This window comes from Enhydra lutris, unplaced genomic scaffold, assembly GCF_002288905.1.
Source record: "Enhydra lutris kenyoni isolate GAN:26980312 unplaced genomic scaffold, ASM228890v2 scaffoldscaffold28, whole genome shotgun sequence".
NCBI lineage: Eukaryota > Metazoa > Chordata > Mammalia > Carnivora > Mustelidae > Enhydra > Enhydra lutris.
Window position 1 is genome coordinate 2668905 of NW_019154112.1, and position 21606 is coordinate 2690510.

At 35.0% G+C, this 21606-nt stretch overlaps 1 protein-coding gene across 1 annotated transcript in view; it reads right to left on the reverse strand.

The window, feature by feature from the left end:
- LOC111152443 (chromosome unknown C6orf10 homolog) overlaps window positions 1–21606 on the reverse strand; it is a 53253-nt gene that overhangs the window by 1336 nt on the left and 30311 nt on the right. The window contains 2 exon segments of the mRNA XM_022510941.1: window positions 4366–4380; window positions 5081–5101. Coding sequence (XP_022366649.1) covers window positions 4366–4380; window positions 5081–5101 — 36 coding nt within the window.

A 21606-nucleotide genomic window follows, 5' to 3' on the forward strand; every position in this document is an offset into this window, starting at 1 on the left:
GATGTATTCTGAAAAGAAATGGAATTTATTTTTAGAAAAAAATGTGCAAAGAAGCAATAATTATTTCTTAAAATAGAAAAAACTCAAAATGTGCTTTGGATATTGAATATAAGAATGTCTCATTATTCAAAAGTGATAATAATATTAGCTGGTAATCATTGGGTGCTTATCATATATCAGGAACTCATTGTTCTGAACATTTTATATAAAGTATTAACTCATTTAATCTTCATAACAACCATATAGGGCAGGTACTATTATTATCCCCATTTTACAGATAAAAAAACTGAGGTACAGGAACTTTAAATGAATGTGAATATGCCCTGGAGTCAGTGGGTGGTGGAGCTGGGATTTGAACCTGAAAAGTCAGACTTCAGAGTTCAGTCTAAACCAATGCTTTAGACAGTTCCTTACGATACCTGCAAACTCACTTTGCAAAAATTTCTGTTCCCTTTTTCCACACATAGGTAAGTGAGCTCTACTATGTCTCAATTTCTGTGTGAGCTAATAAAAACTGAATTTTTTAGTTTCTGTTTTCTTTTCTTATTTTAGTGATTTGGTTCCCTGGATTAAGAAAAAAATATATATATCTATGTTACCAGGAAGAATTTTGTGGGTTCTTGCTATGGAGCAGTGGCATGACTTCCTTTAAGAAAACCTATTTAAATAATGTAATAGAGGGACGCCTGGGTGGCTCAGTTGGTTAAGCAGCTGCCTTCGGCTCAGGTCATGATCCCAGCGTCCTGGGATCGAGTCCCATATCGGGCTCCTTGCTCATCAGGGAGCCTGCTTCTCCCTCTGCCTGTGCTTGCTCTCTCTCCCTCTCTCTCTCTGACAAATAAATAAATAAAATCTTTAAATAATGTAATAGAAAGAATACTGAATATAAAAGCTGAATTAGAATACCTGGGCTTAGTATTTCTGCTAGCTGGGTTTATTTGGGTAAGCCAGTTAATCCCCAAAGACTCACCTTCCTTATATTTAACTTGTTCTGCCCATTTTGTAAAGTTATTTAAGGATTCTAGACAAATGTTTAAGGAGCATGGCTTTTACAGACAGACTGGTTCAAATCCTGGCTTGATACCTAACTAGCCAGGTGAGCTCGGGTGAATCTTACTTTCTTATCTGTAAAATGGGTGCAGTAGTAGTAGCTACTTCACAGAAGTGTTATAAAGATTAAATAATATTACCTAAGTAAAGCACTCAATACAGTACATGGAGCATAGTAAGTAGTCTAATATTGACTATAACTACTGCCAAATGAGATCATACAGGCAGAAAGTCTGATCTATCAAGACAAGGAATTCTTAGTTCCAACCAAATACTTTATAGGAATGGTTAATTGCTTTACAGGAAGATTTCTTGCTTAAAAACTTTTTTTTTTTTAACTTAGAAAGGCTTTTGGTATGTTTAGGGTTCAATGTCTGAAATATTGATGTACACATAACCAAATAACAAGTTGCCAAATGTGAGACACACCTGCATTAGGTAAGAAGGTAACTGTAAGTGAAAAGAGATGATGTAGTTCAGTGTTGCCTTTTTGATATTTTAGACTCTGACGCAAAATAACAATAACATTAAGAATCTTACAGCAGTGCTTTCTGAACTTTTTGTGTATTATTTCCTCCCCAATGATTATTTAATAAGATATGGGTACTGACATTTTATTCTAGGCAAACCCACTTCCAATTTACTAATGAAAATCAGTAGTAATATATCCTAAGCATTTTTGTACCGAAGAAGAGAGTTCAGAATATTTTGATTTCTGACAGTACTACCAGTGGACACTTGTTTTTTGGGAGGATGTGGTGTGGTGTGAGGAAGAGAATGTTTTTCCACTGAAGCTTCCAACCTTACAAATTCTGTGCAATGTGTTCCTTAACAAGCTGACTTTTCTTAATATATGACTATCTTTAGTTTTACCATCTTTAGTTTGTTTCATATTTACTACTGTGTATACTACTGCAGGACCCATTTTAAAGCTAACTTTACCACCTAAATTATATAGATTTTCGTTAATCAAAGGTAAGAATTCTAGGATTTAAATAAAATGTTTATTCTAGCTATGCTTTTTCTAATTTTATAGGACTTAAAGAATTTTACTGTCTTTCCCTCTACCCTAAAAAATACTTCTAGTCACTTCTAATGTAATATGCTTGGTTGTTTTAATATCTTTGCTGTATATTTTCCATCTGGAACTTAATTGCATTGTAGAAGTCAGCTACACATCATTATTCCACCAATTTCTAAGTTCTTCCCTCCCTTCTCTCAAATTTCTACATGGTACATAGATCCCCCCCCCACCCGGATCTCATAATCTCTATAATATAAAGATTTGTAAGCCCTGGCTAAAAGTCTGTTTATTGCAGACAGTAGCCTATATGGCAAAATTCTAATTATAAGGGAAATATTTAATCAAGAACTTGGCATTTATTATAATGTATTCAGGTTACTTCAAGATTTTAAACTGGATTAAAAATCTGTTAAAGCTAAAAGATATCATGAGTTAGCTATCATAGTAATAATTTTAATCATATGAAACTTAAAATAATGTGGTGACTAGACCGACCATGCGCCTTATTAGGAAATTATTCCTATTAAGTTCCTAAGCCAGTGGCTGTCAGGGAGAGCACACACAGATCTAGATCATAAAGATCTGTTAAGCATCAGGGAAAGGACTCTTTGTAGATCTCAGTCCATTAATTAATATTAAAAAAATCATATACTTAATTAGCTGAATGTGGAGATGAGAAATTAATATACTCAACTTGAGAGGGTGGTAAAGTTTGATAAGCTGATCTGTCTTAAATATTTCTTTGAACAATGAATTAAATCTTAATCTCTTTTTGCTAAAAGTATCAACAGGGAAGAATATGTTTGAAATATTGTCGACAAGAATAGATCTTTCACAAGAAAAGTTTTAAAAGATTGAGCTGATTTTTCTCCTGGCAATTTAAAAAAGCATATTCATTAAAAATGAGTTCACTTTCAGAGAGGGCCTTAGCCTATGGTGCCTTCCCAAAGCCCTCTTTCTTTTTGTAAAGAAAACATACACTCTCTTATCACCTTCTCCATGTGCATTTGAAAGATGCAAATACATCATGAGTGCTCTGAATGCATATTATTTTTTGGACTGTGAATGCAAAGAAAATAATTACCCTTTCCAACTTCCCCACCTCCCACTCACAAACCCACTCTCCTAGTGTGAACTGAGAAAGAACAATTAAATATAAAGATATATTTTGTGTTTGTTAGTGTTGGAAAAGTTCGAGATGCTTGAATCTATCTTACTAAATTTAAGTTTTACTTGTTTCTTATAGTTGTATATTGACAGGGTTTTAAGAATTATTATTCTGTTTCATATGATTTTATTGAGGAGCTGAGGCATTAATAATCCTGATGGAAAATCTGAATTTAGAAAACAGTTAAAAGCCAAACATTGATTTAAATGGGATGTCTTTTATTTTTAAAACTATCCTTTGTGTACATTTCATTATATACCTTCTCTAGTGGATGTATATTTGTTTTTACAAACATTTTATTTATAGATATGGTTTCAGGACTAATCACAAAAAAGGTCTTTATGGTTCAGTATAGAAGGCAATGTGTTGGTATGGAAAGAGTATGTACTTTGGAGACAGGAAGTCCTGGATTTAGATCGCAGCAGTGTTGTTTACCAACTCTTTTTTTTTTCTTTTCAGTGTAAGAGTATTCATTGTTTTTGCACCACACCCAGTGCTCCATGCAATACGTGCCCTCCCCAATACCCACCACCTGGTTTACCAACTCTTAAACCTTGGGCAAGTGTGTGCAAATTTACTGATGTGTAAAGTAGGGAATAACAATAACTAGCAGATAGGCTATGGTAAGAATAAGAGATAATGTTTCTGAAAATGCCTAGCACAGTGCACAGTATAGAGAGGGGCTCAATACCTACTATTCCTCAAAAGTAAAGTTACTTAGAAGGCAAGAGAAAATAAAGTTTTTTTCTTAACTAGTTATTTTTCCTGTTAATATGATTCAGTGGACCTTCACTTGTTACCAAAAAGGAGTTCTAAATTACCAGCAAAAAACTCACAAAATCTAGAAACCAATCTTTTTGTCATTATATTTGCTGGGAGTTAGAAAGGAGATTCTTTTTCAGAGCCTAGAAGATGGCCAGAGATTATGGCATCCTTTTGTATGAATTTCATTTCCTCTACAGCTGTCTCTCCAAAAATAGTTATTTAAAATATTAGAAGATTCTGGAGAATAGAAACACTTAAAATGTCCTTAGAAACACAAGTCTCCATCTTGGGAGTAGAAACAGCAAGTCCAGAAAAAATAAACAATGTAAAATATCACAGTTGAGAATAAAAAACTTACCCATAGGAGATAGTGCTAAAAATAAAACATAAAAGATCAATCAGTGGGACTTTTCTAACTCAAGGAAAATCCCACTCCCAATAATATCTTTTGTAAGTGAATGCAGAAGCAGCACCTCCAGGTACTATAAAACCCTCTGTTTCATCCTCAGGAGTGCTGCTGGCCCAATGCTCTACATCCTACTTCACAGAGACGGTTTTCTTTAGGATGCCCTTGGTTAATGTATGGGATGGAATCCTTGTGTTGGTAATATCTATTCTACCAAATTTCAAACTATCACATTTCCTACTTTCATTGTTCTCTCACAAGTCAGTTTTTTACCCACTCACCTTTAGGTAAGTTGGAAAATACATATTTGGCCAATTATCAAAATCACCATCTTGTCCTGACACTTGTTCTTTATGTCAAGTTTAGGTGATTTTCTTTTTCTAGTAAAAATTATCCATTGTCAGATGCTAGCACCAGGAAAATGGGCTTCCTTGTGGTAAATAGCCAGAATTATGAGACAAGATCATTATATTTTGTTCCAAAAGGGAAATAGAAAAGAAGAAATCAAAGTATGAGAAAATCACTTATTTAAGGAATATTGACTACTCTAAGGTAGAAGAACATGAAAAATAAATTAGAAGAACATGAAATATAAAATACATAACAAAAAAATCCTCAAAGGTCCTAGACCAGAAATAGGTAAGGCAAAGAAATGATCTAAACTTACTGATTTTTCCAGAACTGTCCACTGAAAGAGACCAGAAAAAATCATCAGTAGGTATTGGGTTCTCCCTTCTTACACAAACCCACACTCCTCTGCACTGGATGTACAGAATCTGTGTCATGAAAACTAAGTTCTTTTTATTTCCCTGTCCCTCCTCTTGACCTGTTATTGTTTAGAAAGATCTTGTGATTAGCTATTTTATGAAAAAAAAATTTATTAAAATATATTTGACATTTTGTGCAATTTGAAGGTGTGCAACATGTCAATTTGGTATATTAGTATATTATATTAAAATATGATTAGAATATGATTGCCATTGTAGCAATAATTAGAACCTCTATGACATTACATAGTGATCCTTTCTTGTGGTTGGAATCTAAGTTCTAGTCTCTTGGTAAGTTTGATGATTGTCATACAATTTTGTTGTCTAAATTCACTATACTATGCATTAGGTCTCTAGGACTTATTTACTACTTGTAAATTTTTACCTTTGAATAGCACATGCCCTATCCCCCACCCACACAATCCCTTAGTAACTCTCATTTTACCTTTTTTTTTTTTTAAATAAATTTGGCTTTCTAGATTCCACATATAAATGATACCATGCAATACTTGTCTTCCTCTCTCCAACTTACTCATTCAGCATGATACTCTCAAGGTCCATCTATGTTGTTGCAAGTGGCAGGATGTCCTGCTTTCTCACTGTCGAATATTATATCTTGTTTGTGTGTGTATGTGTGTATGACATCCTCTTTATCCAGTCATCCATTGGTATGGGCAATTAAGTTTCATTCTGTACCTTGGCTGTTGTGAATTATGTTGTAATATTCATGAACTTATATTTTTTGTATTTTTTTGATATCTTATTTTCACTTCCTTTGGATATATGCCCAGAATGGAATCGCTGCATCATATGGATGGTAGGCCAACTTCTAATTTTTTGGGGAACCTCCGTGTTGTTTTCCAATTTACATTACTGGATCATAGGGTAGTTTTTATTTTTCACTTTTTTTTTAAGATTTTGTTTATTTATTTGACAGGCAGAGATCACAAGTAGGCAGAGAGGCAGGCAGAGAGAGAGGGTGAAGCAGGCTCCCCGCTGAGCAGAGCGCCTGATGTGGGGCTCGATCCCAGGACCCTGGGATCATGACCTGAGCTGAACGCAGAGGCTTTAAACCACTGAGCCACCCAGGTGCCCCTATTTTTCACCTTTTGAGGAATCTCCAAACTGTTTTCCACAGTGATTACATGAGTTTGCATTCCCAGAAACAGTGCACCAGTGTTCCTTTTTCTCCACATTCTCACCAATACCTGTTATTTCTTCTCTTTTTGATTTTAGCCATTCTGACAGGTGTGAAGTGATAGCTCACAGTAGTTTTGATTTGCATTTCCCTCATGGTGATTAATGATGAACATCTTTTTTTTTTTAATTTTATTTTTTATAAACATATAATACATTTTTATCCCCAGGGGTACAGGTCTGTGAATTGCCAGGTTTACACACTTCACAGCACTCACCTTCCCCAATGTCCATAATCCCACCCCCCCTCCCAACCCCCCTCCCCCCATCAACCCTCAGTTTGTTTTGTGAGATTAAGAGTGATGAACATCTTTTCATGTGTCTGTTGGCAATCTGTATGTCTTCTTTGGAAAAATGTCTTTTCATGTCTTCTGTCCATTTTTAATTGGATTGTTTGTTTTATGGCTGTTGAGTTTTATGTTTTTTATGTATTTTCTATACTAATCCTTTATCAGATATGTCCTTTGCAAGTATCTTCTGCCATTCCATAGGCTGCCTTTTAGTTTTGTTGATTGTTTCCTTTGCCATGCAGAAGATTTTTATTTTGATGTATTCCCAATAGTTTATGTTTGCTTTGTTTTCCTTGCCTCAGGAGACGTATCTAGAAAAATGTTGCTATAGCTGATGTCAAAGATGTCATTTCTTCTGTTCTCTTCTACAGTTTTCATGGTTTCAGGTTTCGTACTTAGGATTTCAAACTATTTTGAATTTATGTTTGTGTGTGGTGTAAGAAAGTGGTCCAGTTTCATTCTTTTGCATGTAACTGTCCAGTTTTCCCAATACCATTTGTTGAAGAGACTGTCTTTATTCTGTTGGTTATTCTTTTTGCTTTGTCAAAGTTGAATTGACAGTATTATTATTATATCTGGGTTTTCTATTTTGTTCCATTGATCTGTGTGTCTGTTTTTGTGCCAGTACCATACTGCTTTGATTACTAGAGCTTTGTAATATAACTTCAAATCCAGAATCATGGTACCTCCCGGTTTGCTTTTCTTCTTCAAGATTGCTTTGGTTATTCAGGTTCTTTTGTGGTTCCATACAAATTTTAGAATTATGTGTTCTAGTTCTGTGAAAAGTGCTGTTGTTATTTTGATAGGAATTTCCTTAAATGTGTAGATTGCTTTGGGTAGTATAGACATTTTAACAATATTTTTTCTTCCAATCCATGAGCATGAAATGTCTTTCCATTTCTTTGTGTCATCTTCAATTTCTTTCATCAGTGTTTCATAGTTTTCAGAGTACAGGTTTTTTATCTCCTTGGTTAGGTTTATTCCTAGGTATCTTATTATTTTGGTTAAATTGTAAATTATAGTTTTCTTAGTTTTTCCTTCTGCTGCTTCATTATTGGTTTCCTGGTTTTATGTTTTTTGTTTTGTTTTGTTTTTTAGTTTTATACAATTTATTTATGCTCTAATCTGTATTATTTACTTCCTCCTGCTGGTTTTGAGTTGTTTGCTGTTCTTTTTCTAGCTCCTTTATGTGTAAGGTTAGGTTCTTTAGTTGAGATTTTTCTTGCTTCTTGAGGTAGGCCTGTATTGCTATAAACTTCCCTCTTAGAACCACTTTTGCTACATCCCAAAGGTTTTGAACCATTGTATTATTTTTTAAGATTTTATTTACTTATTTATGAGAGACAGAGAAAGAGAGAGGCAGAGGGAGAAGCAGGCTCCCCATTGATCAGGGAGCCTGATGTGAGGCTTGATCCCAGGACCCCAGGATCATGACCTGAGTGAAGGCAGACAATTAACCGACTGAGCCACCTACATGCCATGAAACATTCATTGTATTTTCACTTTCATTTGTTTCCATGTATTTTAAAATTTCTTTATTTTATTTTCTGGCTGACCCATTCATTGTTTAGTAGCATATTATTTAAACTCTGTGTATTTGTGGTCTATCCCTATTTTCTTTTCTTATGGTTAACTTCTAGCAATGTGGTCAGAAAAGATTCATGGTATGATTTTGACCTTTTTGAATTGGTTGATGGTTGCTTTGTGGTCTAATATGTGATTTATTCTAGAGAATGTTCCATGTGCACTTGAAAAGAATGTGTATTCTGCTGTTCTGGGGTGGAATGTTCTGAATGTACCTAATATATTAGTTCCAGTGTGTCATTCAAAGTTTTTGTTTCCTTGTTGATTTTCTTCATGGATCTGTGCATGGCTGTAAGTGGGGTGTTAAGATCCCCTACTTTTATTGCTGTTCTCCATATTTGTATCTTGTCTGCCCAGCACCATTTGTTAAAAAGATTGTCCTTTCTCCTTTGAATGTTTTTGGCTCCCGCCTTGACTATTAGTTAACTGTATATTTGAGGGTTTTATTCTGGCCTCTCTATTATGTCCTGTTAGTCCATGTATCTATTTTCATCTCAGTACCCAATGTTTTTATTATTATAGCTTTATAGTATAGTTTAAAATCAGCAAGTGTGATACCACTAACTTTTTTCCCACCCCTCTGGATTGCTTAACTTGACTGAGCCACACAGGCTTCCTTCCCTACAATGCACATTTCTAAGGAGTTGACAGGAATGCTGATACTGTTGTTCCAGGGACCACACCTGAGAACCACAGCTCTAACCTGGCCCTGTTAACAGGACAGAAAACCGACTAAAGAGCACATCTGTGGCCTTGGTGGGACCTCTCTGTTCATTGGTCCACACCTGGAACTTCCCTGTGCATGTTCCTAAGTTTATTATTTCTGTTCATGTGTTTGTCCTCAGCTGAATTACATGTAGCCTAAAAACTGAGCTCACAGCTATTTCTGTTAAAATCTGCTCCAATCCATCAATCACAGGATCCAAACTACTACTTCTTATAATGGAAGGTTTCTTTCACTCTCACCATTCCCTCACAAACCTTGGTCTTCTGAGACATAGAAGACATGTCACAACATACACTTCTGCAGGAAGAGCTCTGCAGGACCTCTGAAGAGGGACTTCTTACCCCTTGTGCTACTCAAGTTTGGTTAAGTCACTATCTGTCTTGCTGGGAGGATGAAAGTGTCTTCTCCCTCTGACTTGTATGTTCCATTCCTTCTCAAGGTTTGAGAAGTTCTCAGCTAATATTTCTTTAAGTAAACTCTTTGCATCTTTCTCCCTCTCTTCTCCTTTATCCTCTTGTAGCTGGAAGTATTTCTATATTCCCATTCTCCAAGTCATTTATTCTTTCTTTCATTTAGTCTGCCCTGTTACCTATGCTCTGTATTGCATTATTCATCTCATTTATGACTTTTGTAGTTTCAGAATTTGTTTTTTTATAATTTTAATCTCTTTTTTATAATTTTTATAATTTTAATCTCAGAATTTGTTTTTTTATAATTTTAATCTCTTTTTTATAATTTTTTATAATTTTAATCTCTTTAATAAGTAAAGAACTTATTCTCTTCATTAATTTTATTTCTGAATTTACTGGATTATCTACCTGAGTTTTCTTGTAGCTCATTGCATTTCTTCATAACAGCTACATATAAGAAACAAGTGTTGCATGAAACAAAAGAGTTTCAAAATACATGGGAGAAAAACTGATAGAACTGAAAAGAGAAATAGAAAAACTCACAGTTATACCTGGGAAATTCAATACCCCATTCTCAGCAGTTGGTAGAACTACTAGAAAGAACATGAAAAAGGTGAGAGGATCAGCCATGCAGATGTTTGAGTGGAGAATTCAGGCAGAGAGGACAATGACTAAATCAGTCTGAGGTAGGAGTCTTTCTAGACTATTTGAGTGACAGAAAGAAAGCAAGTGTGGCTGGAACAAAATTTAAAAAAAAAATAAGATGAAGGAAAGCTATTAGAGAGTTATGGGGGACAGATATCCCAACCCAGGACCTTTTTTTTTTTTTAATGATTTTATTTATTTATCAGAGAAGAGAGAGAGAGAAAGATAGAGAAAGAGGGCATGCAAGCAGGGGGAAAAGCAGAGGTAGAGGGAGAAGTAGGTTTCCCACTGAGCAAGAAGCCTGATGTGGGACTCAATCCCAGGACCCTGAGATCATGACTTGAGCCCAAGGCAGATGCTTAACTGAGACACCCAAGCATCCGCAAGACTTTCTTTTGAGAGGTGCTGTAATGACTTTGAATTTGAATCAAGAAAGATGGAGAGTTATTAATGGATCATAGCAGAAGGGTGAACTGAATCTTAAAAGGATCCCTGTGGATGCTGTATTGGTAGTGACTGGAAGGCAATAGTAAAATAGAGCGACCAGAGAGATGAAAGTAACTTGGATCATGAGAGTCATAAAGATCCTGAGAAGTACCAGGTTCTTATACCATACTGAGGGATCTGCTGTCCTACTATGTAGTATTGTATCCTGCTAGGAATCTTGAATGGTACCTTAGGAAAAAAAAATTAGGGAAATGGGAATAGAGAGATGTGTTTCTGATCCCAAAACACCATCATTTACATACTTTCTTGTTTCAATTTTCATGAATACCTCAAATAGCTACTAGTAAGTTCCCAATCTATTTCTTATACTTTAGTTTCTTTTAGGGCAGAGGTAGGCAAACTTTGCTGTAGAGCACCAGATAAATATTTTAAGCTTTGCAAGCCACAAGATTTCTGTCATAACTACTCAACTTTGCTTTTGTGGCACAAAAGTAGTCATAGACAATATGTAAAAGAAAAAAAAAATAAGGATGTGTCCCAATAAAACATTATTTGTAGACCATGAAATTTAGATTTCATATAATTGTCACATGTTACAAAATATTATTCTTATTTTTCGTGTTATGGGTTGTTGGTTTCTAGGTCTTTTTGGTGTATTCTGTTTATCATTATGTAATGTTCCTTCTTCTGATAAATTTTTTTCTCTGAGGTCTACTTTATATGATATTAATATCACATTAACTTTTTAAAAATTTTTTATTTCTTTTCAGCATAACAGTATTCATTGTTTTTGCACCACACCCAGTGCTCCATGCAATCCGTGCCCTCTCCAATACCCACCACCTGGTTCCCCCAACCTCCAACTCCCCGCCCCTTCAAAACCCTTAGATTGTTTTTCAGAGTCCATAGTCTCTCATGGTTCACCTCCCCTTCCAATTTCCCTCAACTACCTTCTCCTCTCCATCTCCCCTTGTCCTCCATGCTATTTGTTATGCATGCAATATGATAATTGACTCTCTCTGCTTGACTTATTTCATTCAGCATAATCTCTTCCAGTCCCGTCCTTGTTGCTACAAAAGTTGGGTATTCATCCTTTCTGATGGAAGCATAATACTCCATAGTGTATATGGACCACATCTTCCTTATCCATTCGTCCATTGAAGGGCATCTTGGTTCTTTCCACAGTTTGGCAACCATGGCCATTGCTGCTACGAACATTGGGGTACAGATGGCCCTTCCTTTCACTACATCTGTATCTTTCGGGTAAATACCCAGTAGTACAATTGCAGGGTCATAGGCAAGCTCTATTTTTAATTTCTTAAGGAATCTCCACACTGTTTTCCAAAGTGGCTGCATCAACTTGCATTCCCACCAACAGTGTCAGAGGGTTCCCCTTTCTCCACATCCTCTCCAACACATGTTGTTTCCTGTCTTGCTAATTTTGGCCATTCTAACTGGCGTAAGGTGGTATCTCAATGTGGTTTTAATTTGAATCTCCCTGATGGCTAGTGATGATGAACATTTTTTCATGTGTCTGATAGCCATTTGTATGTCTTCGTTGGAGAAGTGTCTGTTCATATCTTCTGCCCATTTTTTTATATGATTGTCTGTTTTGTGTGTGTTGAGTTTGAGGAGTTCTTTATAGATCCTGGATATCAACCTTTTATCTGTACTGTTCACATTATCTTTTTTAAAAAATAATATTTTCTGGGCACCTGGGTGGCTCGGTTGCTAGGCAGCTGCCTTTTGCTCAGGTCATGATCACAGTTCCTTGATCGAGCCCTGCATTGGGCTATTTGCTCAGCAAGGAGTTTGCTTCTTCTTTTCCCTCTGCCTCTCCTCCTGGCTCATTCTCTCTCCCTCTTTCTCTCTCACCATCAAATAAATAAAATCTTAAAAAGTAAATAAAATAAATAAAAAATAATGCTTTCATGGTATAGACTTTCTATCATTTTCTTTTTGTTGTTAAATTTGAAGTGAATTTCTTAAAGATAGCATAAAGTTGGGTCATTTTTTAATTTTTATTTTTTAAAAGTTTTATTTAAAATCTAGCTGGCTAACACACAGTATAATATTAGTTTCAAGTGTATACATTAGTGATCCTACACTTCCACACATCACCAGTACTCTTCATAAGTTCACTCCTACCACAGACTGGTGGTGGCCCTTAAGGTGGGCACATATTATATGCAGCACTGGGTGTTGTACATAAACAATGAATCTTGGAACACTGGATCAAAAACTAATGATGTATTGTACGGTGACTAATATAACACAAAAATTAAAAAAAAAAAAGTGCACTCCTTAATCCCCCTCATCAATGATTTAACCTATTCCCCAACTGCCTCCCTTCTGGTAACCACCTGTTTATTCTCTATAGTTAAGAGTCTGTTTCTTGGTTTGTGTCTTTCTCTTTTTCCCACTTTGCTCATTTGCTCTGTTTCTGAAAGTCCACAAATGAGTGAAATCATCTGGTATTTGTGTTTTTTCTGAGTGAATTATTTTGCTTAGCATAATATTCTCTAGCTCCAGCCATGCCATTGCAAATGGTAAGATTTCATTCTTTTTTATGGCTGAGTAATATTCCATGGTGTGTGTGTATGTACTCAACATAATAACTTCTGGTTTGTCCATGGTGTTGCAAATGGCATAATCATATCCTCTTTGTGTCTGTAATATGTAGATACAGATACAGATATATCTATCTATCTTAATCTTTTCTCTATTGATGGACACTTAGGTTGCTCCTATATCTTGGCTATTGTAAATAATGCTGTGATAAACATAAGGGTGCATATATCTTCAAATTAATGTTTTTGTTTTCTTTGGGTAAATTATTGGATCACATGGTATTTTTTTAAAATTTGAGAAACCTCCATCTGTTATCCACTGGGGAAACAATTTACATTCCCACTAACAGTGCACCAGGGTTCCTTTTTATCCACATCCTCAACACTTGTTTCTTGTGTTTTTGATTTTAGCCATCTGACAAGTGTGAGGTGATACCTCATTGTGGTTTTGATTTGTGTTCACCTGATAACATAGTAGCATTGAGGATCTTTTTATGTGTCTCTTGGCCATCTGTACGTCTTCTTTGGAAAATATCTACTCAAATCCTCTGCCTGTTTTAAAATCAGATTGTTTTCAGATGCTCTTAATTTTAGTGAAGTCCAGCTGATCAGTTATTCCTTTCATGAATCATGCCTTAGGGTTATATCTAAAAAGTTGTTACCAGCACTCACTTTGGCAGCAAATATACTAAAAAGTCATTACCATACCCAAAGTCATTTAGCTTTTCTCTGATGTTATCTTCTAGGAGTGTTATATTTTGAATTTTATATTTAGGTCTGTGATGCATTTTGAGCTAATTTTTGTGAAGAGTGTAAGTTATGGGGGAAGATTGACTTTTTTGTAAGTGGATGTCCAGTTGTTCTAACATTATTTCTTGAAAAGAATATCTTTACTCCATCGTATTGCCTTTGCTCCTTTGTCGAAGATTATTTTACTATATTTATGTGGGACTGTTTCTGAGCTGTCTATTCTGTTCCACTGATTTGTCAATTTGTTTACCAATACCACACTATCTGGATTACTGTAGCTTTCAGGTAAGTCTTGAGGGTGAGTAGTAGCATATGTCTTCCAAATTTGTTCTCCTTAAATATTGTATTGGCTATTCTGAGTCTTTGGCTTCTTCATTTAAATTTTAGGATCAGTTTGTCAATATCCACAAAACACCTTGCTGAATTTTGATGGCATTGCACTCAATCTATAAATTATTTTGGGAAGAATTGACATTTTGACAATATTGAGTCTCCCTATTCATGAACATGGAATATCTTTCTTTTTATTTTGTTATTTTTTGTTTGTTTGTTTTATTGATAAGAGTTTTGTTAATCTTTGTTATTTTTTTAAATTGGTGCATTTAAAACAACAGTTTTTAAAAATTTTATTTACTTTTAAAATTTCTTTTCAGTGTTCCAGAATTCATTGTTTATGTACCACACCCAGTGTTCCATGCAATACATGCCCTCCATAATATCCATCACCAGGCTCACCAAACCTCCCACCCCTGCCCCTCTAAAGCCCTCAGATTGTTTTCCAGAGTCCATAGTCTCATGGTTCATCTCCCCTTCCAATTTCCCCCAACTTCCATCCCTCCATCTCCTCATATCCTCTGTATTATTTCTGATGCTCCACAAATAAGTGAAACCATATGATAATTGACTCTCTCTGCTTGACTTATTTCACTCAGCATAATCTCTTCCAGTCCTGTCCATGTTGATATAAAAGTTGGGTATTCAACCTTTCTGATGGAAGCATAATACTCCGGAGTGTATATGGGCCACATCTTCCTTATCTATCCGTCCATCGAAGGGCATCTTGGTTCTTTCCACAATTTGGCAATGTGGCCATTGCTGCTATGAACATTGGGGTAGAGATGGCCCTTCCTTTCACTACATCTGTATCTTTGGCGTAAATACCCAGTAGTGCAATTGCAGGGTCATAGGGAATCTCTATTTGTAATTTCTTAAGGAATCTCCACACTGTTTTCCAAAGTGGCTGCATCAACTTGCATTCCCACCAACAGTGTAAAAGGGTTCCTCTTTCTCCACATTCTCTCTAATACACGTTGTTTCCTGTCTTGCTAATTTTGGCCATTCTAACTGGTGTAAGGTGGTATCTCAATGTGGTTTTGATTTGAATCTCCCTGATGGCTAGTGATGAACGTTTTTTCATATGTCTGTTAGCCATGTATGTCTTCTTTGGAGAAGTGTCTGTTCATGTCTCCTGCCCATTTTTTTTTTTTTTTTTTGGATGATTATCTGTTTTGTGTGTGTTGAATTTGAGGAGTTCTTTATAGATCCTGGATATCAGCCCTTGGTCTGTATTGTCATTTGCGAATATCTTCTCCCATTCTGTGGGTTGCCTCTTTGTTTTGTTGACTGTTTCGTTTACTGTGCAGAAGCTTTTGATCTTGATGACAAGATACTTTATATGGAAAACCCAAAAGACTCCACCCCCAAACTACTAGAACTCATATAGCAATTCAGTAATGTGGCAGGTACAAAGTCAATGTACAGAAATCAGTTGCTTTCTTATACACTAACCATGAAAATACAGAAAGAAAAATTAGAGAATCAATTCGATTTACTCTAGCACCAAGAACCATAAGATACCTGGGAATAAACCTAACCAAAGAGGTAAAGGATCTGTACTCGAGGAACTGCAGAACACTCATGAAAGAAGTTGAAGAAGACACAAAAAGATGGAAGACCCTTTCATGCTCATGGATAGAAAAATAAATATTGTTAAAATGTCTATTGCCTAGAGCAATCTATACTTTCAATGCCATTCTGATCAAAATTCCACCGGTATTTTTCAAAGAGCTGGAGCAAACAATCCTAAAATTTGTATGGAATCAGAAGAGACCCCGAATTGCTAAGGAAATGTTGAAAAAGAAAAAAAAAACAAAACTGGGTGCATCATGTTACCTGATTTCAAGCTTTACTACAAAGCTGTGATCACCAAGACAGCATGGTACTGGCATAAAAACAGACAGGCCAGTGGAACAGAGTAGAGAGCCCAGTTATGGACCCTCAACTCTATGGTCAAATAATCTTCGACAAAGCAGAAAAAAATATCCAGTGGAAAGAAGACAGTCTCTTCAATAAATGGTGCTGGGAAAATTAGACAGCTATATGTAGAAGAATGAAACTTGACCATTCTCTTACACTAAACACAAAGATAAACTCGAAATGGATAAAAGACCTCAACGTGAGACAGGAATCCATCAGAATCCTAGAGGAGAATATGGGCAGTAACCTCTTCGATATCGGCCACAGCAACTTCTTTCAAGATATGTCTCCAAAGGCAAAGGAAACAAAAGTGAAAATGAATTTTTGGGATTTCATCAAGATCAAAAGCTTCTGTTTGTTTGTTTTTATGGAAGCACAAGTTTTGTAGTTTGCCTGAATAGTATGAAAGGCAAGTCTCAATCACTTCTTTGAAGGAGAAGAAGTCAGAAGAGGGTTTTAAAGGACCCTGACCCTTTTTCACTGAACAGCAGTGGTGGTTCAGGTTTAGATATGATAAACTTTACGAAGGAGAGGACAAAGATCAGCCTTTCTTTTTTGTCTTCAGCTCTATTTTAGTGTTTTCTTTGTTTGCATGTGCAATCTGTCCCTCCTAATGCTCTCACTCATATCTTCTCATTATATGCTTTCCACCTTTTATCTTTTGGTATTTTGCTTTGTGACCGTAGAGTTTCAGACTGAAATATAAATTTCTTAGTGTGTTATTTCCATGGTTTTTCCTGTGATCTGATCCCAACATATTTTATCAGCATTGTTTCCCTTTGTTTCTCTTTTGTAACTTAATATGGTAACCAAAGGACAACTTTTTTCGTTGTCTTTGCTGTTCTGTGGACCTTTGATATACTACCCATCACTCCAAAACTATTTGTAAATTAAAAGAATACTAGAAAATGTGGAGGAGAAGAGGTGCAAAATAATCTAACTCTCAGGGCTCAGACTGGCCAGGTGTGAAAAGTACTAGTGTAAGTAAAGGAACCCAGATGTTACAGAGGACCAGAGGACACTGAAAAAGCAATTAAAACTTACCAGCTGCAACTGGACCAATTACTAAAAAAGAAAATAAAATACATTATTATTTTGAAAAATTATGTACTTAGTTCCTATTGAAAATCTACTTGGAACTTTGGAAAAGGGACTTTTGGGAAACATGAAATCTTATATGAATATGCTTTACCTTATTAATTCAGTATTAACTACTCTTTAATAACCTAAGGCTATATTGGAAGGCTTGTTTGATGAGTCATAAGAGTAAAGTTACTTTCTCTAATGCAATAACTTTTTTTTTTTAACATTCTTAACCATGTCCAAGGGTCACAATCTTGCAGGAAACTGGCTACCAGTTAAAGGTTAGTAACTTAAGTTCCTTCTTCATTTTCTTCTCTTTCAGCATTATATCTTCCTTTCAAAACTGTCACCATGTCAGCTCTCATCATGTTCCTTTTTGCAGTACAGAAAGGTTGTAACTATCAACGTAAACACTTTTGTCATGATAATATTTCTCTGTGTGTTTCTTTTTCTTTCTGATAATCTCTGGGATTTAATCAGAATTTTAAATCTGACCTAAGAAGTAGCACAAGTAAGACCTGTAAACCATGTAAGATGATGGTTCTTGGACATCTTCAAGGGTGGAGAATAGGGTATAGTGAAAATCAGTTATAATAACAAATGAGAAATCCCAAGAGTTTCAATCTCCTGATCCTCTTCATTAGTCCTAAATCTTTCATGATAGTTAACTTTAGAGTAAACCAAATGGAGTTGAGGTTAGCCCCTCTTCCTTTTCTTATCAGTTTTTTAGATAATTTAAAATTCCTTAGGAGCTAGCAATGATTATTTAGATTTCACTTATTTTGCTTTTCTTCCCATTTCAGTCTCTTACCTCATAATGTTTCTGGTCTATTCTTTACTTTTCATAACATTATTATTTTAGGTTTGTTTTTTTTTAAATCTGAGCTAAATTCTTTATTACTTTAGGAAATCTGTTTTTTTTTAATTGAAAAGTTCATATTATGCCTGTCCTTTTTCTCCTTTGCATCAATAGATTTTTCACTTAAAATCATTAATTTTAGGACATGCAGAAAAATCTGAGAGCAAAGAAATGGGAAAATATGCCACTTAAGTTTGCATTAACAGAAGTGATTATAACCCATGAAAGCATGAAACCTCAACCCTGTGGGAGTCCAAAGGATGCTAGAATTGCCAAGCAATGGTGTTGAGGGTTTTAGAGGGTGGAAAAAAAAAAAAAAACTCTAATCAACCTAACACAGAATTTAACTTCACCAAAACTCAATTACTAATCATATTCTTTATAGCAGAAGTAGAAAAGAATTCCTGAAACTATCTTCCCTTCTAAGAAGGCAGCTGCAAATAAATATGATATATCAATTCCTTCATTGTTTTATCCAGTAACCTTGGGAAAGGACAGAGGACAAAGCTGGAGGCATCAGTATACCCCAACTTTATATAAATTGCAGGCAACAGAGTGCATGCCAAACTATTACTGTTAGTTATGTTATTAGGAATCATTAATGTCTGGATATTAGTTTCCAGTGAGTATCAAATATTAATTTCTTACAGTCATTGTTGATAAGCATTGTTTATGAGTTTTGAGCTAATACTGACTGTAAAGATTGTTATTACAATAAAATAAAGATTCATTCTTTGCTCATCGGTCCTTTAGAAAAGAGTTGAAATACAGTCATTCGATGGAAATGGCTGCCCTTTTTATATGAGGTAGAGGGAATATGGAGAGCTGCTGAAAGACAGGCAGCTGTTGAGTTTATATAGAAAATTTCATCCGAGTCAAAGTCATACCTCCACTAGGGTCTTGAACAGAATTTGTCTTAATTCTAGTGCTCTTAATTATGGTAACAATGGACAAAGGTTATATAATCTGGTAAAAATACTCAGCTCTCTCACAACACTTAGTGATTGCACTAGCTTATGTCAACTTCGAAGCTCTTTATGACCGCCAAAGAAGGGACTAAACTCCTAGAGGTACTTCAGAATCCTGTATCAAAGCCAAAAATATACAAGCATTGTGATATAGTCAATGATAATGTATGGTGACAAATGGTAGTTGCACTTGTGGTGAGCATAGCATAGTGTACAGAGTTGTCCAGTCATTTTGTTGTATGCCTGAAATACCTGTAGAAATCATTGTGTGTCCACTATACTTTAATCAAACAACAACAACAACCAACCAACCAAACAAACAAACAAAACCCAAAACAGACAAATAGATCCTCTCTGGAAAGATTACTTTGGAAGAGTAACTACTATGATCTTCCGAGTAATTGAGTTGTTAAAGTCATCATCCTTTACTAATAGAGCATGAAAAATTTAAGTCTATTTTAGGTGGTATTGATAAAGACAGGGAAATATATACAATTCTTAGGAAATTTGGGGAAAAAATTCCACATTCATGGGTAATTTTTGAAAGTGTCTCTCTTGGAAATCATCCACTGAAAAGTATGCTAAAGTAGAACCTTTGAAGCCCTAGTAAGAGGAAAAAATCAAGTGTTGCCACATTTGAATTTTCACAATTTTCATATCCTTACTCTTGTGGCTGAGTCCTGGTTTCTCCACTCTTTCTTGCTCTTCATCTTTAGATTTCCCTTGTTTGTAGCTTGGTTGTTTGGCAAAATATTTAAACTTGTTTTCCCTAATTATCTTTTTTTTTTTTTAACAGTCATGGTTTAGGGTTTCCGCTGATTTATACATAAATAAATCAGTTGTTCCAGTAATATGGAATAGGGACAATGAAAACATCAAATTTAAAGGCCCTAGAGGTTACACAGATTAAAGATTTAGAGAAATTAAATGCTTTACCCAGAGCCACATATCTGGTTAAGTGTTCTGGTTGATATCTGAACCTAGGTCGATCTGATTACTTTATTAACCATTGCAATATATTACCTTAGCCAATTTTGTTTTTATAATTTAATATCATGTATATGTTTTTATTTCATATTTAGAATTATTCCTTAGAGCATATCTCTTGAAATGGAATTATGAGTTTAAGAGATACTGTATTTCATTGTATCTTGCAACAAAATGTAAGTTTGCTTTCTAAAAGGTTCACATAAGTTTAAAAGGGATCAATGATGTACAAATATATATTTTTTACCAAAGCATTGCTGACATTGCTATTCATATTTAAATTTTTCTTTTTATTAGGCGAAAAATACTGCCTCAGGGTCTTAATTTTCTATCATTTATTTATCTATTTACCTAGGCATTGGGCATATTATAGTTTCTAAATTCATTTGTAACTTAAAGAGGTACTAGATAATGGGGAGGTAAAGGGGCTTGAAAACATGAATGTGAAACACTTTGCTTCAGGGAAATTTTTCTAAGGGACACTGGAATTAAGAAATAGATGAATAAAGAAAAGAGAAATAGATGAATAATAACTTACCAACAGGCACTGGAGTAACTGGCAGAATAACATGAATAAAAATACATTAACCAGAGTTTTTGACCAAAAATATAGTTTCTTTCTTTTCTTTTTCCAAGGTATTATTAGCAAAGAGATCTTTGAGAGACACCAAACCTCCCCCATTAAAAACATCCACAGTAAAATAAGAGGGATTAGTATTTCTTTTGTGGTACAAGAATAGTTTCAGTCTGACTTAACTGTCTTTCATATATTTCAATTTAGTGGAAAGACAGAGCAGGCTGGGACATCTGTGATTCTGCCATTCTTTTTCTTTCTCATCTAGTATAGAGGATTTAAATCCTGCAGAGAACTTTAAACAATAGCAAATTTGAATGCTAATTGTGGTTATTCTCTTTCCTTTCCTTACACCTTAGATATCTTCCTGATTTTTCCTTTATCCTCTGTTGGTATCTCCACATTTGGGATATCCCACTGTATATTATATATCTTTCCTTTTGGCTGTGTGGCAATTTTTATTTGTTATTAAAAGGTATTTGAAATTGTTTTTCGAAAACAAAATGTTTCTTTTATACTTAGTCTCTTAGTCAAATGTTTATTCTTTCTATTGAGTGAGTAATTACCCAGCCAGTTACCAAGGGGGAGAGGAAATATTTATAAATACAAGCATTAAATGGAATTGGTCAAAGTTAGAAAAAATGTTCTCCTTATTTTGGGATCCCAATTTGTATCAGATTTATGAAAACAAAAGGAACTTACAGATAGGTACTGCTCCATGTGCTAAAATACAAATACAAATTATTAGTATAGGTTGACACTGATAATGAAATTGACATTGATAATAATCTTACGGAGACTGTTTCCAGACAAGAATTTCCAGAATGAAAAGGGAAAGTAAACTCCAGAACTTTGACCTGAGTTACTTTAATCTCTCTTTTCCAGTAGTAACATAGTCATTTTGAAAAAGTGGCAAAGAAGTGTTATTTTTCTCTTATCATCCAGTTTCTTTCAAAAATTGAAATGCCACAGAGCTGGAAAAGCCTCATTTTCTATAAATTTTGCTTCCATTTTCATTTTGCTCCCTTCTCACATTGCTTACTCTTTCATGAGTTTTCCTACTTTTATTTGTGATTTCT